Source organism: Anomalospiza imberbis, chromosome 28 (genome assembly GCF_031753505.1).
Source record: "Anomalospiza imberbis isolate Cuckoo-Finch-1a 21T00152 chromosome 28, ASM3175350v1, whole genome shotgun sequence".
Taxonomy (NCBI): Eukaryota; Metazoa; Chordata; class Aves; order Passeriformes; family Viduidae; genus Anomalospiza; species Anomalospiza imberbis.
This window is the reverse complement of record NC_089708.1, coordinates 4,652,388-4,668,712: the sequence shown is the minus strand read 5'-3', so window position 1 is coordinate 4,668,712 and position 16,325 is coordinate 4,652,388. Positions and strand designations below refer to the sequence as shown.

The window sequence follows — 16,325 nt, the reverse complement described above, 5'->3', positions numbered from 1 at the left end:
GATGGACAGTGATGGACAGGATGGATGGACAGTGATGGAGGGACAGTGATGGATGGACAGTGATGGATGGACAGAGCCCTGCCCAGGGAGTGTTTTTACCTCGAGGACAGGTTGGAGAGGGCCCTGTTCAGCACCTCTGGGGTGTCATCTGAGGTTGGCACTGGGGATGAACCCCCGAACTCGGACTTGCTCTCGCTGTCTGACGCTGTCTCTCCATCCAGCCTGTTCTCAGACTCCGACTCCTGCAGCACAAACAGAGCCAAGGAGCTTTAGCAGCCACTCTGGGCCGGCCCCAACACTTACCAGCACTCTGCTTCTGCACCAGAGAGGGAGAAGGAAATATCCTGGGTATCACCAGGGCTACACACATGAGAAGCACCCCCAGGTGTTTCAGTGGCATCCAGGAGGGGTTGGTGGTCCCTCAGCCTCAGCAGCAGGCACAGAACAGGGCCCGTTCCCCCTGCACAGCCACAGATGCCTCCAGGCTGATTAATGAGCTTCTCCAAGTGCTCCAGGGCTTGTTAGCAGGAATTTTCACAAGGTCCCAATCCCCAGGCAGGTCTCAGAGAATGTAGCACTGCCTAAATTAGCCAGGAAGAAAGGCCTCCAAGAGGGCAGGCTCAAGGCTTGCAGACAGACTCCTGAAGCGCTGCCTGCTTGAGGAGACTAAAAATAACACTGAGCCCATCCCCAGGCAGCTGGGGAGGAAGAGCCTGGCTTATCACCCTGGCCCAGGCATCCCCTGCGGCCAGGAGAAACCCCAGGTGCTGCAGAGGGGCACACTTGCCTCTCGGGGGTCTGGGGGTCGAGGTGACCCCGGGAGTGCAGAAGTCCTGGCTGCCCAGCCCACGCAGCCAAAGGAGGAGTCGGAATGCCCAAAGTAGGGTCGGCTTCTCAAGGTTATTTCTCTAATCTGTGAGATGCTTTCTCAAGGAGCTGCGGTCAGTCTGCCACAGACCCCCACCCCTTGGGCTGGTGTGCAGGAATGTGCTCTCTGTTGACCGAGTAAACAAGTTCCCCTTTGTCTCCTTAAAAAGGACAAAAGCCCAGAAGTTTCTCTCCTCAGTTTGGTTAAAAGACACCGCACAGGACCTTGGGGACTTCACCCCAAACTTAAGGACACCCAACTGGACAGGAGCCAAAAAGTCCCACCTAAGCAATCCACTAGAAAAGAAGAGAACAAAAGAAGAAAATCGCTTTCGTGGGGTGCTCTAGCAGGAGCAAGAACCTCTTGCCCCGGCTCGGTTTTTCTCTGTCAAGAGCTTCTTTATTTTGCCTTTTATTAAAACTTTTTGTTTCCAACACTGTCCCAGGAGCAATCCTGCTTCTTTATGCCACCTGAGGTAGCTGAGCTATCAATGCTTATCTCTAAGAGCTTATAGGACCTGGCTTAAAGAAAAAAAGCATTATTGGTGTTACCATTTCATACCCAAAACTCCGTGTGCCATGTTTACAGTAATGTTCCAATGTCTGTCATTTCTGTCGGGCAGTGTGTCTGTACCTTAAACCAACAGAAAAGTGTCACCATCACAGCGAGACATGGAGGGCAAGGAGAAGGAGAAGAAGGCCAGGACATGCCCAAATCCCTCCATCTTGTCCCCAGTTAACCCCATTCTAAAAACCCCAAAATTCCACTTTTTCACCCTGTGTTAACTCAACTACCACACTGCTCAAACCCTTGTGGCTTGTAATTCCTCACACGGAGTTGGCAGCTTCTTCCACGGGCTAAAATGGAAGCCACAGGTGGTTTTGACTTGGTGCCAGGGTCTGCGAGCCCCGTGCCAGGGTCTGGAGCCAGCCAGGGCAGCCAGAGGGATGCCCTGGGCTCCCACACTTGCCCTGCCCCTGGGACTGCTCCCCAGCCAGCCCTGAGCCAAGTCCTGTGCTTGGGGCTGAACAGACCCAGCAGAGGCAGCTTTGCCAGGGCTGGGAAGGGGATTCCAGGTGAGTCCTGGCTCTTCCCAGGGGCACTTTTCCCTCTGGCCCAGCCCCTGAGCAGGGACAAAGCCACAGCTCCGCAGTTTGTCCCTATTCCAGCAGCACAGCTCCGTCCTGCTCCTGCACGGAAGGAAAGAAGGAAAAGGCCACTCCCTGGGGAGCATCCAGCAAGGCAGAGTCCGTGCCCTTGGCCTCTGAAAACTCCCTGAAAAGTGACTTTGCCTGCAGGAAAAGCACAGGGGGAGCTGAGCTGCCAAATGCTGGCAGCTCTGCAAACAACGAGGCTCCAGGGGATGAATTCTCATTGTTTGCAGAGCTCCAAACCAGGGCTGGGGTGCCTGCAGCTCAGCGAGGCTGGAGCTGCTCCCTTATTTAAAGCAGGAAAAGGTAATTATTCCCTGTCAGTGGCTGCAGGCCAGGCTCTGAACTCAGACAAGGACAGGGAGGTGCTGTCAGGTGGAGGCAGCTAAAAATACCTCAGTGATGTCAGAGATGATTCCCAGGGATGAGCAGAGCTCCAGCCAGCAGCACCCAGTGTCACCCAGCGTCACCTCCTCCTTTCCATTCACCCACGGGGGAGGGTGGGTTTGGGTTTGCCCCCAGCCCCTCACCTCTGCCAGCCCTCACACGGCTCTGGGTGGCTCTGGCAGTGAAACGCAACCTGGCTTTTCTCTCAGGGGATTTTTAACTGACCCAGAAAACCCATCTGGAGCTCAGATTTTGGAGAGATTTAGTGCCTCTCAGCCGGGAACACACATCCACAAGGCAGCAGGCAGAGACTGGAAATGATAACACTCCCTGGAGAGCACAGATCTGGCATCTCCTGGGCCAGCACAGGTCAGCCTTTGGGCAAGCTGGGCTCTGTATTTAGCTGCAGCCCCTGCTCCCATTGCAGTGTGCTCTCCAATAGAAGGATTGCTGCAGAATTCCCCTGGGAGCAATCAGAATAGCTCCAGCCAGAGCAAGCTCGGCTCCTCCCCAGCCCAGGCTGAACTCCAGATCCTCCAGCACGTTTCTCACCCAGTGCCAGTGTCCCTCACCCCACACAGCTCTCCAGCCAGCTCAAAGGACCCGAGCAGCACCCCTGAGTTTTACACCCCAAAGCCAAAGCAGGAAACTCCTGCCTGCAGGATCAGAGGCTTCCCAAAGTGCTCAGAGAGCAGAAGGGAGGGACAGAGCAGCTGTGCCTGCCTCACTGCCAGTGCTGGCCAAGAGGGGATGGAAGCAAAGCTCCAGGAATGAGGAATCTGACGGTGGAACCGAGCTGATGTCCTGATCCCCTCCAAAGCCTGATCCCTGCTCAGCCTGATCCCTGCCCAGCCTGATCCCTGTCACATCCTGATCCCTGTCACATCCTGATCCCCTCCAAAGCCTGATCCCTGTCACATCCTGGTCCCTGCCCAGCCTGATCCCCTCCAAAGCCTGATCCCTGCCCAGCCTGATCCCTGTCACATCCTGATCCCCTCCAAAGCCTGATCCCTGTCACATCCTGGTCCCTGCCCAGCCTGATCCCTGTCACATCCTGATCCCCTCCAAAGCCTGATCCCTGCTCAGCCTGATCCCTGCCCAGCCTGATCCCTGTCACATCCTGATCCCCTCCAAAGCCTGATCCCCACCCATCCTGATCCCTGTCACATCCTGATCCCTGTCACATCCTGATCCCCACCCATCCTGATCCCTGTCACATCCTGATCCCCACCCATCCTGATCTCTGTCACATCCTGATCCCCTCCAAAGCCTGATCCCTCCCCAAAGCCTGATCCCTCCCCAAAGCCTGATCCCTGTCACATCCTGATCCCTGTCACATCCTGATTCCTGCTCAGATCCCCCTGAACTGGGAATGAGCTCTTCTCCCTCCCCAGATCCCCTTGAATCCCTGAGATTTTATAGGACCTTGTGCCACATACAGGCTAGGACTGGCTAATTGGCACTATTTTTATACCTTTTATGCAAATTGCCCCCATCAGCCTACAAATCATCAGCTGAAGCAGCTGAGTGGGTGCTAAATAAGGGGTTTGAGCCTGAGCTGATGCACCCCGGGGTGATGCCACCCAGCTGTGGCACTGCCCTGGGGACACCTCCCCTCCAGGGTCACCATCCCAGGGCACTGCCCTCACAGCCAGGGGGGCTTTAACCAATTTGGGATTATTTTGTTGGTTTTCTCCAACCCTGCAGGCGAGCCCAGGGCTCCTCCTTCCATTTATCAACTCAGGATTGAAGGCTTCTCACAGAATAATGGGAAAACGGGATGCAGGAATAAAACCTAGATGGGAATTTATCCCATCTCCTTGATTCCTGCACGAGTCATGGTGAGGAGAGAAAGAGTCCAACCCCAAATCTCTGCGAGGGCTGCCCCTCCTGGCTGCTGAACCAGAGCTGGGAAAATCCAGACACCTGCTCACTTTTCCTGTCCATGAAACCAACAGCTCTGAGCAACGCCTGCCAACAGATATTTCACCACCCTGAAGGAAGGATACCCAGAAAATTGAGTTTGTTTGAGCTTCCTTTACACAACTGCACTCCTTCAAGAGGCTGGTGAGAAATTTCTGCTCAATCTGAGATGGTTTTCTCATCGGGTTTTTCACACAAATATCCACAACAGGATCTCAGTTGCCATAGAAACGAGCCTGCTCTCTCCCTGCCAAAAAATCTTCTGCCCAACACAGACACCCAGTTAAGTACCCAAGGCTGGCAGATTAAATTAGCTCCAGAAATGCCATTATTTAGGTGCTTTCCTTGGAGCTGGGCACTGTTTTATTTAGACTTCCTGCCAGATTTCAACAAAAAGCTGTGGCGGAAAATGTTATAAAATAAATGCTGAAAAGGGAAATGGAGTTGCTTTTTCAGGCAACAGAGCTGACAGCTGGAACAGAAGGGGCCAACTGCACCTCTGCTCTCACCCCTGCAGGATCAAAGCAAATACAATTTATCTAATTAATACAAACCTAGCAGCCTCAGTAATGAAAACCTCAATGTTTTCTACAAAGGGCTTTAATTCCTAATTTACATCCAGGGAACTGCCCCATTCCTCTCCCCTCTTTAGCCCCAGTAATGAAAACCTCAATGTTTTCCAGAAGGGGCTCTAATTCCTAATTTACATCCAGGGAACTGCCCCATTCCTCTCCCATCTTTAACCCAGTAATGAAAACCCCAATGTTTTCCAGAAAGGGCTCTAATTCCTAATTTACATTCAGGAACTGCCCCATTCCTCTTCCCTCTTCAGCCCCAGTAATGAAAACATCATTACAACATTTTCCAGAAGGGGCTCTAATTCCTAATTTACATCCAGGGAACTGCCCCATTCCTCTCCCCTCTTTAACCCAGTAATGAAAACCCCCATGTTTTCCAGAAGAGGCTCTAATTCCTAATTTACATCCAGGGAACTGCCCCATTCCTCTCCCCTCTTTAACCCAGTAATGAAAACCCCAATGTTTTCCAGAAGAGGCTCTAATTCCTAATTTACATCCAGGGAACTGCCCCATTCCTCTCCCCTCTTTAACCCAGTAATGAAAACCCCAATGTTTTCCAGAAGGGGCTCTAATTCCTAATTTACATCCAGGGAACTGCCCCATTCCTCTCCCCTCTTTAACCCAGTAATGAAAACCCCCATGTTCTCCAGAAGAGGCTCTAATTCCTAATTTACATCCAGGGAACTGCCCCATTCCTCTCCCCTCTTTAGCCCCAGTAATGAAAACCCCCATGTTTTCCAGAAGAGGCTCTAATTCCTAATTTACATCCAGGGAACTGCCCCATTCCTCTCCCCTCTTTAGCCCCAGTAATGAAAACCCCAATGTTTTCCAGAAGGGGCTCTAATTCCTAATTTACATCCAGGGAACTGCCCCATTCCTCTCCCATCTTTAACCCAGTAATGAAAACCCCAATGTTTTCCAGAAAGGGCTCTAATTCCTAATTTACATTCAGGAACTGCCCCATTCCTCTTCCCTCTTCAGCCCCAGTAATGAAAACATCATTACAACATTTTCCAGAAGGGGCTCTAATTCCTAATTTACATCCAGGGAACTGCCCCATTCCTCTCCCCTCTTTAACCCAGTAATGAAAACCCCCATGTTTTCCAGAAGAGGCTCTAATTCCTAATTTACATCCAGGGAACTGCCCCATTCCTCTCCCCTCTTTAACCCAGTAATGAAAACCCCAATGTTTTCCAGAAGAGGCTCTAATTCCTAATTTACATCCAGGGAACTGCCCCATTCCTCTCCCCTCTTTAACCCAGTAATGAAAACCCCAATGTTTTCCAGAAGGGGCTCTAATTCCTAATTTACATCCAGGGAACTGCCCCATTCCTCTCCCCTCTTTAACCCAGTAATGAAAACCCCCATGTTTTCCAGAAGAGGCTCTAATTCCTAATTTACATCCAGGGAACTGCCCCATTCCTCTCCCCTCTTTAACCCAGTAATGAAAACCCCCATGTTTTCCAGAAGAGGCTCTAATTCCTAATTTACATTCAGGAACTGCCCCATTCCTCTCCCATCTTTAACCCAGTAATGAAAACCCCAATGTTTTCCAGAAAGGGCTCTAATTCCTAATTTACATTCAGGAACTGCCCCATTCCTCTCCCCTCTTTAACCCAGTAATGAAAACCCCCATGTTCTCCAGTAGAGGCTCTCATTTTTAAAGCCAGGATCTCCTGAGGCAGCCCGGGGGACACACCAGGGCTGGCACACCGAGCAAGGGGCAGAGCAGCACAAAGTGAAACCAGCCTCTCCCTGTGCTTTGCCAAAACAGAAAAGTGGCAACGAGCCCAAACCGCCACGGTCCTGATGTTTACATCCCGTTGAAAAGGCATTTCTGCCAGCACAGAGCTCTTTCCAGAAGCCTCCAGGGCTCCTGTCACATCAAACATGCTGGATGACTCCCCTTGGCAGGGCTCCGAGTGTGACACAGCAGGAGTGGCAATGTCCCCTCCCCGAGCAGCACCTGCACAGAGCCCAGAGCACCAGGAATGCCACACACCAGCGGCTCTGCTGCTCCCAGGCTCCTCCAGCACGAAGAACACGACGGCAGCAGGGAATCCAGGGCAGGGAATCCAGCCCTGCCACTGAGCAGGGAAAGCAGCACACCGAGGCTTCCACCGAGGATCAGCCCCCTGGGAACCTCCCTGCAGCTGCATCTGGCAATTTGGGGAAAGTCCCTGCTGCTTCTGTGATGGAACACCACATTCAGCACCTCGGAGGAGCTGTTCCTCGCTGCCTGGGAACACTTCACTGCCTTTTTCTTCCTCCCCTCCTGCGATTCCCTTTGAGCTCTGTGACGAGGAGCAGCACAAGAGGAACGCTGCCTCTCTCCAGTAAGGACACTCCAGGTCAGCAGCTGGAAGGAAATGTCACAGGAGTCCTTCAGAAGGCTCGCTGCACGTGAAGACACGGCGTGGAGATAACAGGATTGTCCTCTGACCTCCTTTAGGGCACAGGATTGTCCTCTGACCTCCTTTAGGGCATAGGATTGTCCTGTGACCTCCTTTAGGGCACAGGATTGTCCTGTAACCTTCTTTAGGGGCACAGGATTGTCCTCTGACCTCCTTTAGGGCACAGGATTGTCCTCTGACCTCCTTTAGGGCACAGGATTGTCCTCTGACCTCCTTTAGGGCACAGGATTGTCCTCTGACCTCCTTTAGGGCACAGGATTGTCCTGTAACCTTCTTTAGGGCACAGGATTGTCCTCTGACCTCCTTTAGGGGCACAGGATTGTCCTCTGACCTCCTTTAGGGCACAGGATTGTCCTCTGACCTCCTTTAGGGCACAGGATTGTCCTCTGACCTCCTTTAGGGCCACAGGATTGTCCTCTGACCTCCTTTAGGGGCACAGGATTGTCCTCTGACCTCCTTTAGGGCACAGGATTGTCCTGTGACCTCCTTTAGGGCACAGGATTGTCCTCTGACCTCCTTTAGGGCACAGGATTGTCCTGTGACCTTCTTTAGGGCACAGGATTGTCCTGTGACCTCCTTTAGGGGCACAGGATTTTCCTCTGACCTCCTTTAGGGCACAGGATTGTCCTCTGACCTCCTTTAGGGGCACAGGATTGTCCTCTGACCTCCTTTAGGGCACAGGATTGTCCTGTGACCTCCTTTAGGGCACAGGATTGTCCTCTGACCTCCTTTGGGGCACAGGATTGTCCTCTGACCTCCTTTAGGGGCACAGGATTGTCCTCTGACCTCCTTTAGGGCACAGGATTGTCCTCTGACCTCCTTTAGGGCACAGGATTGTCCTGTAACCTCCTTTGGGGCACAGGATTGTCCTCTGACCTCCTTTAGGGCCACAGGATTGTCCTCTGACCTCCTTTAGGGCACAGGATTGTCCTCTGACCTCCTTTGGGGCACAGGATTGTCCTGTGACCTCCTTTAGGGCACAGGATTGTCCTCTGACCTCCTTTAGGGCACAGGATTGTCCTCTGACCTCCTTTAGGGCACAGGATTGTCCTCTGACCTCCTTTAGGGCACAGGATTGTCCTCTGACCTCCTTTAGGGCACAGGATTGTCCTCTGACCTCCTTTAGGGCCACAGGATTGTCCTCTGACCTCCTTTAGGGCACAGGATTGTCCTCTGACCTCCTTTAGGGCACAGGATTGTCCTCTGACCTCCTTTAGGGGCAGCTAAAGCCAATCCCAGCTTGGCCCAGCCGGTTTGTTGCGCAGCAGCCCTCCACTCCTCCAACTGCCAGCACATAAAAATGGGATATAAAACTCCCAGAAGGTTTTCTGCTGCAGAGGTGAGCACAGCTCAAGGTCTCACCCTCTGCACAGCTGGAGCCATCCTGGAGCTCCTTGCCCAGTGCCAGAGAGCTCCAGAGAGGGAGGCACAGCCTCCAGGGTGAGCCACTCCCAGCACTTCTGTCCCAGATCCCTCCCTGAGCACATCAGCACCACCAAGCTCCCCCAAAGCTGCCCGCACAGCCTCCAGCAGGCGTTGAACTGGCATTAAAATCACACTGAAATCGCATTAAAATTGCACTAAAATCGCATTAAAATCGCATTTCAATTGCATTAAAATTGCAGGAGAGCTCTGCCTGATGATTTGATGCTGCTCTGAGCTGCACCCTCCGTGCACTAATGGAGGAAACATCAATTTGCTGCTGCTGGGGGCTGAGGGACCAGCCCGAGGTGAGTGCATCAAACCCCAGCAGAGCAGGAACTGCTGCTCCCTGCAGCTCCTGCTCCCTGTCACCCTGCAAACGTCATTTGCAAACTTCTCCCTGGCTGTTTGCCCCTCCTGGTCCCCTCCTCTTTGGGGAGGTGCAGCAGCAGAGGTGACAAAGGGTGACAAAGGGTGACAAAGGACTCACGGAGCAAACCCTGAGCATCCGGGCGGGCTCGGGGCTGGGACAGCAGGGATGGCACAGGGAAACAGAGGCAGGTTTGCTCCCTGTGCTTCTCCTGCCCTGAAAAGGAAACTTTTCCCTTTGGAGAAAGGCAGTGCCAGCCCTCGCTAAACCCCGGGGATGGCTGAGCAGGTCCCAAACCCTTCCTGAAGGGAACCTGAGGGGTTTGGAACCCCCGGCTCCTTCCCTGGGGATCATTTAGGAGGTCCCAAACCCTTCCTCAAGGGAAAGTTTGGACCCCTCCACCAACATTCCTTAGGGATGATTTAGGAGGTCCCAAACCCTTCCCTAAGGTTTTCTAAAGGTTTGTAATCCCCCCATCATTCCCTGGGGATGATTTAGGGGTTCCCAGAGTGAGTTTGGACCATCCTGTCATTCCTTAGGGATGATCCAGGGGGTCCCAGGGCAGGTTTGGAGCCCCCTGTCATTCCTCAGGGATGATCCAGGGGGTCCCAGGGCAGGTTTGGAGCCCCCATCACTCCCTGGGGATGATCCAGGGGTCCCAGGGCAGGCTCGGAGCCCCCTGTCATTCCTCAGGGATGATTTATGGGGTCCCAGGGCAGGCTCGGAGCCCCCATCTCTCCCTGGGGATGATCCAGGGGTCCCAGGGCAGGTTTGGAGCCCCCATCTCTCCCTGGGGATGATCCAGGGCTCCCAGGGCAGGCTCGGAGCCCCCTGCCATTCCTCAGGGATGATCCAGGGGTCCCAGGGCAGGTTTGGACCCCCCTGCCATTCCTCAGGGATGATCCAGGGGTCCCAGGGCAGGCTCGGAGCCCCCTGTCATTCCTCAGGGATGATTTATGGGGTCCCAGGGCAGGCTCGGAGCCCCCATCTCTCCCTGGGGATGATCCAGGGGTCCCAGGGCAGGTTTGGAGCCCCCATCTCTCCCTGGGGATGATCCAGGGCTCCCAGGGCAGGCTCGGAGCCCCCTGCCATTCCTCAGGGATGATCCAGGGGTCCCAGGGCAGGTTTGGAGCCCCCTGCCATTCCTCAGGGATGATCCAGGGGTCCCAGGGCAGGTTTGGAGCCCCCATCTCTCCCTGGGGATGATCCAGGGCTCCCAGGGCAGGTTTGGAGCCCCCTGCCATTCCTCAGGGATGATCCAGGGGTCCCAGGGCAGGCTCGGAGCCCCCTGTCATTCCTCAGGGATGATCCAGGGCTCCCAGGACAGGCTCGGAGCCCCCTGCCATTCCTCAGGGATGATCCAGGGCTCCCAGGGCAGGCTCGGAGCCCTCGCCGTTCCCTGCCGCTGGCCTGGCGGGCCCCGCGCTGTCCCCGCAGGGAAGGTCCGTGACCCCACCTGAGCCATCCCGCAAACGCTCTCCACGCCCAGACCTCCTGGCCCCGGGGCCGCTGCTCCGAACAGCCCCTGCGGCGGGATCTGCTCCGCCGGGGCCGACGAACCGAGCGCGGGGCAGCCCGGGGGCCGCAGCGCGGCCTCGCCGCGGGCCGGCGGGACCCCGCGGCGCTCAGGCCCCGCGCCCCCCCGGTGCTCCCCGCCTCCCGGTTCCCCCGGTGCCCCCCGGGGCCGCTCCGCACCTTGTCCTGGGGCTCCCGGGCCCCGCCGGGGCCGCGCCCGGCCCTCAGCCGCGCCTCGCTCATGCCGGACCCGCGCCCGCCGCGCCGCCGCCGCCAGGGGGCGACACCGCTCCGGCAAAACAGCCGCCGACCAATAGGGTGGAGGGGGCGGGGCCTGCGCGGGGGCGAGGCGTGCCCAGATGCGGCGCCGGCCAATGGGAGGCGTGGGAAGGCGAGGGGGCGGGGCTTGAGGGGAGAGGCATGGCCGCGCCCAGGCGTACCCGGATGGTGGGGGGCGCCATGATGTGTGGCGCGGGAAGGTCCCGGGCGGAGGGAGAAGCGTGAGGGGTTTGTCTTAGGGGACAGACGGGTTTGTGCTATGGCTGGTTTTCGCTGAGGCGCCTGAGGAGAGGCGCGCACCGAGCCGTCCGTACGGCCAGGCCCCCTGTGCGGCACCGGCGGCCCTGCAGCGACCGGGCCCTGCCGCCATCGCTGCGCAACGAGGCGAGACGTGGGGCCCGTGTAACCCGCGCGGTGATTGGCTCCCGCCGCACGAAGGGGCGGGACTAAGGGGAGGAGCGGCGCTGGGATTGGCCGGAGTGCGGCGGGGACCTGTATGTGAGCTCGGAGGGGGTTGGGCTGAAGGAGGAGAACGGCGCTGGTGATTGGCTGCTGGGCGGCGGGGGGCGGGGCGGCGGAGTGCATAAAAGGGGCTTGGCGGGCCGCCTCGGCTGACTTTCAGTTGTTCCGCCTCCGGCTCCGTCCGCGCCGCTCCCGCTGGTGCTGTGGTAAAACACTGCCAAGATGTTCGAGGCGCGGCTGGTGCAGGGCTCGGTGCTCAAGCGAGTGCTGGAGGCCCTCAAGGACCTCATCACCGAGGCCTGCTGGGACCTGGGCTCGGGCGGCATCAGCCTGCAGAGCATGGACTCCTCGCACGTCTCGCTGGTGCAGCTCACGCTGCGATCCGAGGGCTTCGACACGTACCGCTGCGACCGCAACATCGCCATGGGCGTCAACCTGTCCAGGTCAGCCGGCGGCGGGCTCTCTTGGGGCGCTGCCACGGCGCGGCCGAGCAGGCCCGGGGGCTGTGGCGCTCAGGGCAGCGGGGGCTGCGGGGGAAGGGGCTGTGAGGGGAGATCTGGGGGAGCCCTGGAGGCGTGCGGGGTGCCGGGGGCGCGCTCAGCCCTTCTCTCCCCCCTCCATTCCCCTCACGGCTCTCGCGCCGTTTTTCGGGGCGCGTCGCGGCCGTGACGTCACTGCCGGCGCCGAGTGGCGGGAAAAGGCAGCGCTGGCGGGGGCCGCCGCCATGGGCCCGGGGTGCGGAACGAGCGGCGGCCTGAGAGCCCCGCCGCCTTCTGGAAAGGCCCTGCAGAACCCTGGGCAGCGGCAGGACCAGCACTGCCGGCGGGCCCGGGAGGTGGTGGTCCTGCCTGCCCCGCTGGCCAGCCCTGTGAGGCGCTTCTGGAGGGCTGTGCCCAGCTCTGGGCTCCTCACGAGAGGAGAGACGCGGAGCTCCCGTGGAGGGGGACGAAGATGAGGGGCCTGGAGCATCTCCTGGAGCCTCGGGAAGAGACTGCTGGGAGAGGGAAATCATCCCTGTGTGTAAATATCCATGGGAGGGGGCAGAGGATGGATCCAGGATCTGCCCAGCCATGGGACAAGAGGCGCAGGCAGGAGCTGGTGCACGGGAAGTTCCACCCCGTGGTTGTGGAAGAACTTTGTGGGTGACCAAGCGCTGGAAGAGATTGGCCAGGGAGGCTGGGGAGTCTCCCAAGAGTGTTAGAAGGAGAGCCTGATAACTGTGATATCACATCCCCTCCTGCCCTGCCCCGTGAGGAGCTCTCACCTGCCTTTCTCCCCTGCAGCATGTCCAAAATCCTGAAATGTGCAGGGAACGAGGACATCATCACCCTGCGGGCCGAGGACAACGCCGACACCTTGGCGCTGGTGTTCGAGGCACCCAGTGAGTGTGGGGTTTGGGGAGCCCTTTGTCACTGGGATGTGTCCAGGCAGCTTCATAAACCACAGGGCTGCAGGAGGGAGGGAAATGGCACTGGGAGGGGACACCTGATTCTTGGAACAGTCTGGAGATTGAAACTTGATCAAGTCGGTAAATATTTTCTTTGTAAGAGGAAGAATGTTTCAGGCTGCACAGAAATGTTTTTGGCTGTACCCTTACAGCCTGCAACAGGCTGCTGGGCCACTCCAGCCCTAAGGAAGCAAAGGGAAATCTTACTGTCATTATTGGGGCGGGTGGCAGCAGTCCAGTTGATGTTTGTCACTATCACTCTGCTGTTTGCTGTAACCCTGCTTTGATTCCCCAGACCAGGAAAAAGTTTCTGATTACGAGATGAAGCTGATGGATCTCGATGTGGAGCAGCTGGGAATCCCAGTAAGTAACAGCTCGGGTGACTGGTGGCACTGGTGTGGAACTGGGTTCACATCAGATCCCGTAACGCAGCGGCCTTTGGAGCGCTGGACAGGCCTGGGGCTGGCAGGGTGTCACTCTGGGTGTCCCTGGGAGTGCCCAGCCCTGGCAGGGTGTCGCTGTGAGTGCCCCAGCCCTGGCAGGCTGTCCCTGGGAGTGCCCTGGGGCTGGCAGGGTGTCACCATGGGTGCCCCAGCCCTGGCAGGGTGTCACCGTGAGTGCCCAAGGGTGTCACCATGGGTGCCCTAGCCCTGGCAGGGTGTCGCTCTGGGTGTCCCTGGGAGTGCCCAGCCCTGGCAGGGTGTCACTGTGGGTGTCCCTGGGAGTGCCCAGCCCTGGCAGGATGTCGCTGTGAGTGCCCCAGCCCTGGCAGGGTGTCACTGTGGGTGTCCCTGGGGCTGGCAGGGTGTCACCATGGGTGCCCCAGCCCTGGCAGGCTGTCTCTGTGGGTGTCCCTGGGAGTGCCCAGCCCTGGCAGGCTGTCCCTGTGCCCCCAGGAGCAGGAGTACAGCTGCGTGGTGAAGATGCCCTCGGCCGAGTTCGCGCGCATCTGCCGGGACCTGAGCCACATCGGCGACGCCGTGGTCATCTCCTGCGCCAAGGACGGCGTCAAGTTCTCGGCCAACGGCGAGCTGGGCAACGGCAACATCAAACTGTCCCAGACCAGCAACGTGGACAAGGAGGAGGAGGCTGTGAGTGGACATGCAGGGCTCTGGGCTCACCTGCAGAGCTGGTTCTCTGCCCCCTGCGGGATCCTGGAGCTGGGAAGGGTTTGGGTTGGAAAGGGCCTTGCTAGAGGTCACTGCAGTGAGCAGGGACGGGGCCATGGAGTCCCCGAGTCCCTCCAGCGTTAGCCTTACCCGGGGAGCTGCAGCAGTGCTGGGCAGGCTGGGAGCAGCCGTGGCCTGAGCCGTGCCAGGGCTCTGGAATCCTCTCCTGCTTGCCCAGGTTACAATAGAGATGAACGAGCCGGTGCAGCTGACCTTCGCCCTGAGGTACCTGAACTTCTTCACCAAAGCCACCCCCCTGTCCCCCACGGTCACACTCAGCATGTCTGCAGATGTTCCTCTGGGTGAGTGCCAGGCCTCTGAGCAGAGCTGCAGCTTGAGGCTGGGTGTCACGTAGAACCCTCTGAACTGCCTTTCTTCGTTCTCTCCCCCAGTTGTGGAGTACAAGATCGCTGACATGGGACACCTGAAGTACTACCTGGCCCCGAAGATCGAGGACCAGCAGGAGGGCTCTTAACTGCAGCAGGACTGGGGGGATCTGCTCCTGGCTGGAGGCAGCAGTTCCAGAGCCTTGGAGCATCCTGGGAGCACTGTAGCTGTGTCTTGTAGATATCTTTGTAAATATTTTTCAACTCGCTGTTTTGCTACCCTGGTGTCATTGGAAATAGGAAAGCTGAGTTTTTCTAGTCTGTTCCTCTACTCCCAACAATCTCTTGGATGCTGTTGAAGGTGAAATTTCTTACTCCTTGCAGCTGCTCTTGGAGAAGAGGGGCAATATTTAATGGGTCAAGATATGTATCCTGGAGTTTCCCCTGTGGAGCTGTAGCTTAGGGTTGCTGTTTTATTATCCCACCAGTTTATGTGACCTTACTTCATTTATTTTTAAAGCCGATATTCTGACTGAAACTCAGAAAATGGAAATAAAGAATATGATTTCCTGGAGTTTGTCATGTTTGAATGCGGGTGGGTGAATCGCTGCTTTTGAAGCGGTACACTGACTCCCTTGTCAGGGCCCAGAGTTCCAGCTCTGGTCACTCAGAGGTGTGGAAGAGGTGCCAGTCTGTTCCCTGGATGTGGCACTTGGGGACAGGGCTTCGTGGTGACCGTGCTGGTGGAATTCACGATCCTGTAAAGGCGTTTCCAACCTAAACGCCTGCCCGGTTTTCAGTACAGTTTTTTGGGAGGCTGTACTCGGTAAGACAGGAGAATCCTGGGGACAAACCGCCTGAAAAGCTGTCCCTGGTGGGTGACAGAGGATGTCACCAGGTGGCAGTGCCGGCCACGAGCGAACCCCGCTGCTGCCTGGGAGGGACAATCCCTGCCCGGCCTTGGGCACAGCACTGCCCTGGCCCTGGGGATAACCATGCCCTGGGGACAGCATTGCCCTGGGGACAGCACTGCCCTGGCCCTGGGGATAACCATGCCCTGGGGATAACCATGCCCTAGGGACAGCCCTGCCCTGGGCACAGCACTGCCCTGGCCCTGGGGATAACCATGCCCTGGGGACAGCCCGGCCCTGGGGACAGCCCTGCCCTGGCCCTGGGGATAACCATGCCCTAGGGACAGCCCTGGCCCTGGGAACAGCCCTGCCCTGGGCACAGCACTGCCCTGGCCCTGGGGATAACCATGCCCTGGGAACAGCCCTGCCCTGGGCACAGCACTGCCCTGGCCCTGGGCACAGCCCTGCCCTGGGCACAGCACTGCCCTGGGGACAGCACTGCCCTGGCCCAGGGAACAGCCCTGCCCTGGGCACAGCCCTGCCCTGGGCACAGCACTGCCCAGGCCCTGGGGATAACCATGCCCTAGGGGATAGCACTGCCCTGCCCCGGGGACAGCCCTGCCCGGCCCTGGGGACAGCCCTGCCCGGCCCTGGGGACAGCCCTGCCCGGCACTGGGGATAACCATGCCCTAGGGACAGCACTGCCCGGCACTGGGGATAACCATGCCCTAGGGACAGCACTGCCCCGGGGACAGCCCTGCCCGGCACTGGGGATAGCCCTGCCCGGCACTGGGGATAACCATGCCCTAGGGACAGCACTGCCCCGGGGACAGCCCTGCCCGGCCCAGGGCTCCTGCAGGGAGCCGCACGCTGGGCATCCCCGGCAGTGTCCCGGGCCGGCCAGGACGTGACACCCTGGGACAATGGGAGGTGTCCCTGCCCACGGCAGGGGTGGCGCTGCGGGAGATTTAAGGCCCCTCCCAACCCAAACCATTCCAGGATTTTGGGTTTAGACACTGATTTCCTGCTCCTGCGCTTCAGCTGCCTCCTTTGTTGAGCTGCCTGGTGTCTCCAGCTCCTGACCCACTTATCCTCCAGCACCTTCAGGAAAACATCTGGCAAGGAACACCTTTCACCCGAAAGTTTTTTAGCAACTCCTGACC

General features: G+C 57.7%; 2 protein-coding genes across 2 annotated transcripts in view; one reads left to right on the top strand and one right to left on the bottom strand.

Moving 5' to 3' along the window:
* Positions 1-10,928, bottom strand: part of CDS2 (CDP-diacylglycerol synthase 2) — a 29,958-nt gene extending 19,030 nt beyond the window's left edge. The window contains exons 1-2 of the mRNA XM_068174332.1: positions 10,809-10,928; positions 100-242 (exon numbers count right to left, since the gene is read on the bottom strand). Coding sequence (XP_068030433.1) covers positions 100-242; positions 10,809-10,871 — 206 coding nt within the window. The 5' untranslated portion in view covers positions 10,872-10,928. The remainder of the gene's footprint in view (positions 1-99; positions 243-10,808) is intronic.
* Positions 10,929-11,521: 593 nt separating this feature from the next.
* PCNA (proliferating cell nuclear antigen) lies at positions 11,522-14,885 on the top strand. Its single transcript, XM_068174378.1, has 6 exons — positions 11,522-11,812; positions 12,653-12,750; positions 13,112-13,179; positions 13,713-13,907; positions 14,164-14,287; positions 14,378-14,885. The coding sequence occupies exons 1-6, from the start codon at positions 11,592-11,594 to the stop codon at positions 14,458-14,460; spliced, it is 789 nt and encodes a 262-aa protein (XP_068030479.1). The 5' UTR covers positions 11,522-11,591; the 3' UTR covers positions 14,461-14,885.
* Positions 14,886-16,325: the final 1,440 nt, after the last annotated feature.

Coding starts and splice junctions, on each gene's coding strand:
- PCNA (XM_068174378.1), top strand. CDS start 11,592: ATGTTCGAGGCGCGGCTGGTGCAGGGCTCGGTGCTCAAGCGAGTGCTG. Junction 12,751..13,111: donor GCTGGTGTTCGAGGCACCCA/GTGAGTGTGGGG, acceptor TTGATTCCCCAG/ACCAGGAAAAAGTTTCTGAT. Junction 13,180..13,712: donor TGGAGCAGCTGGGAATCCCA/GTAAGTAACAGC, acceptor CTGTGCCCCCAG/GAGCAGGAGTACAGCTGCGT.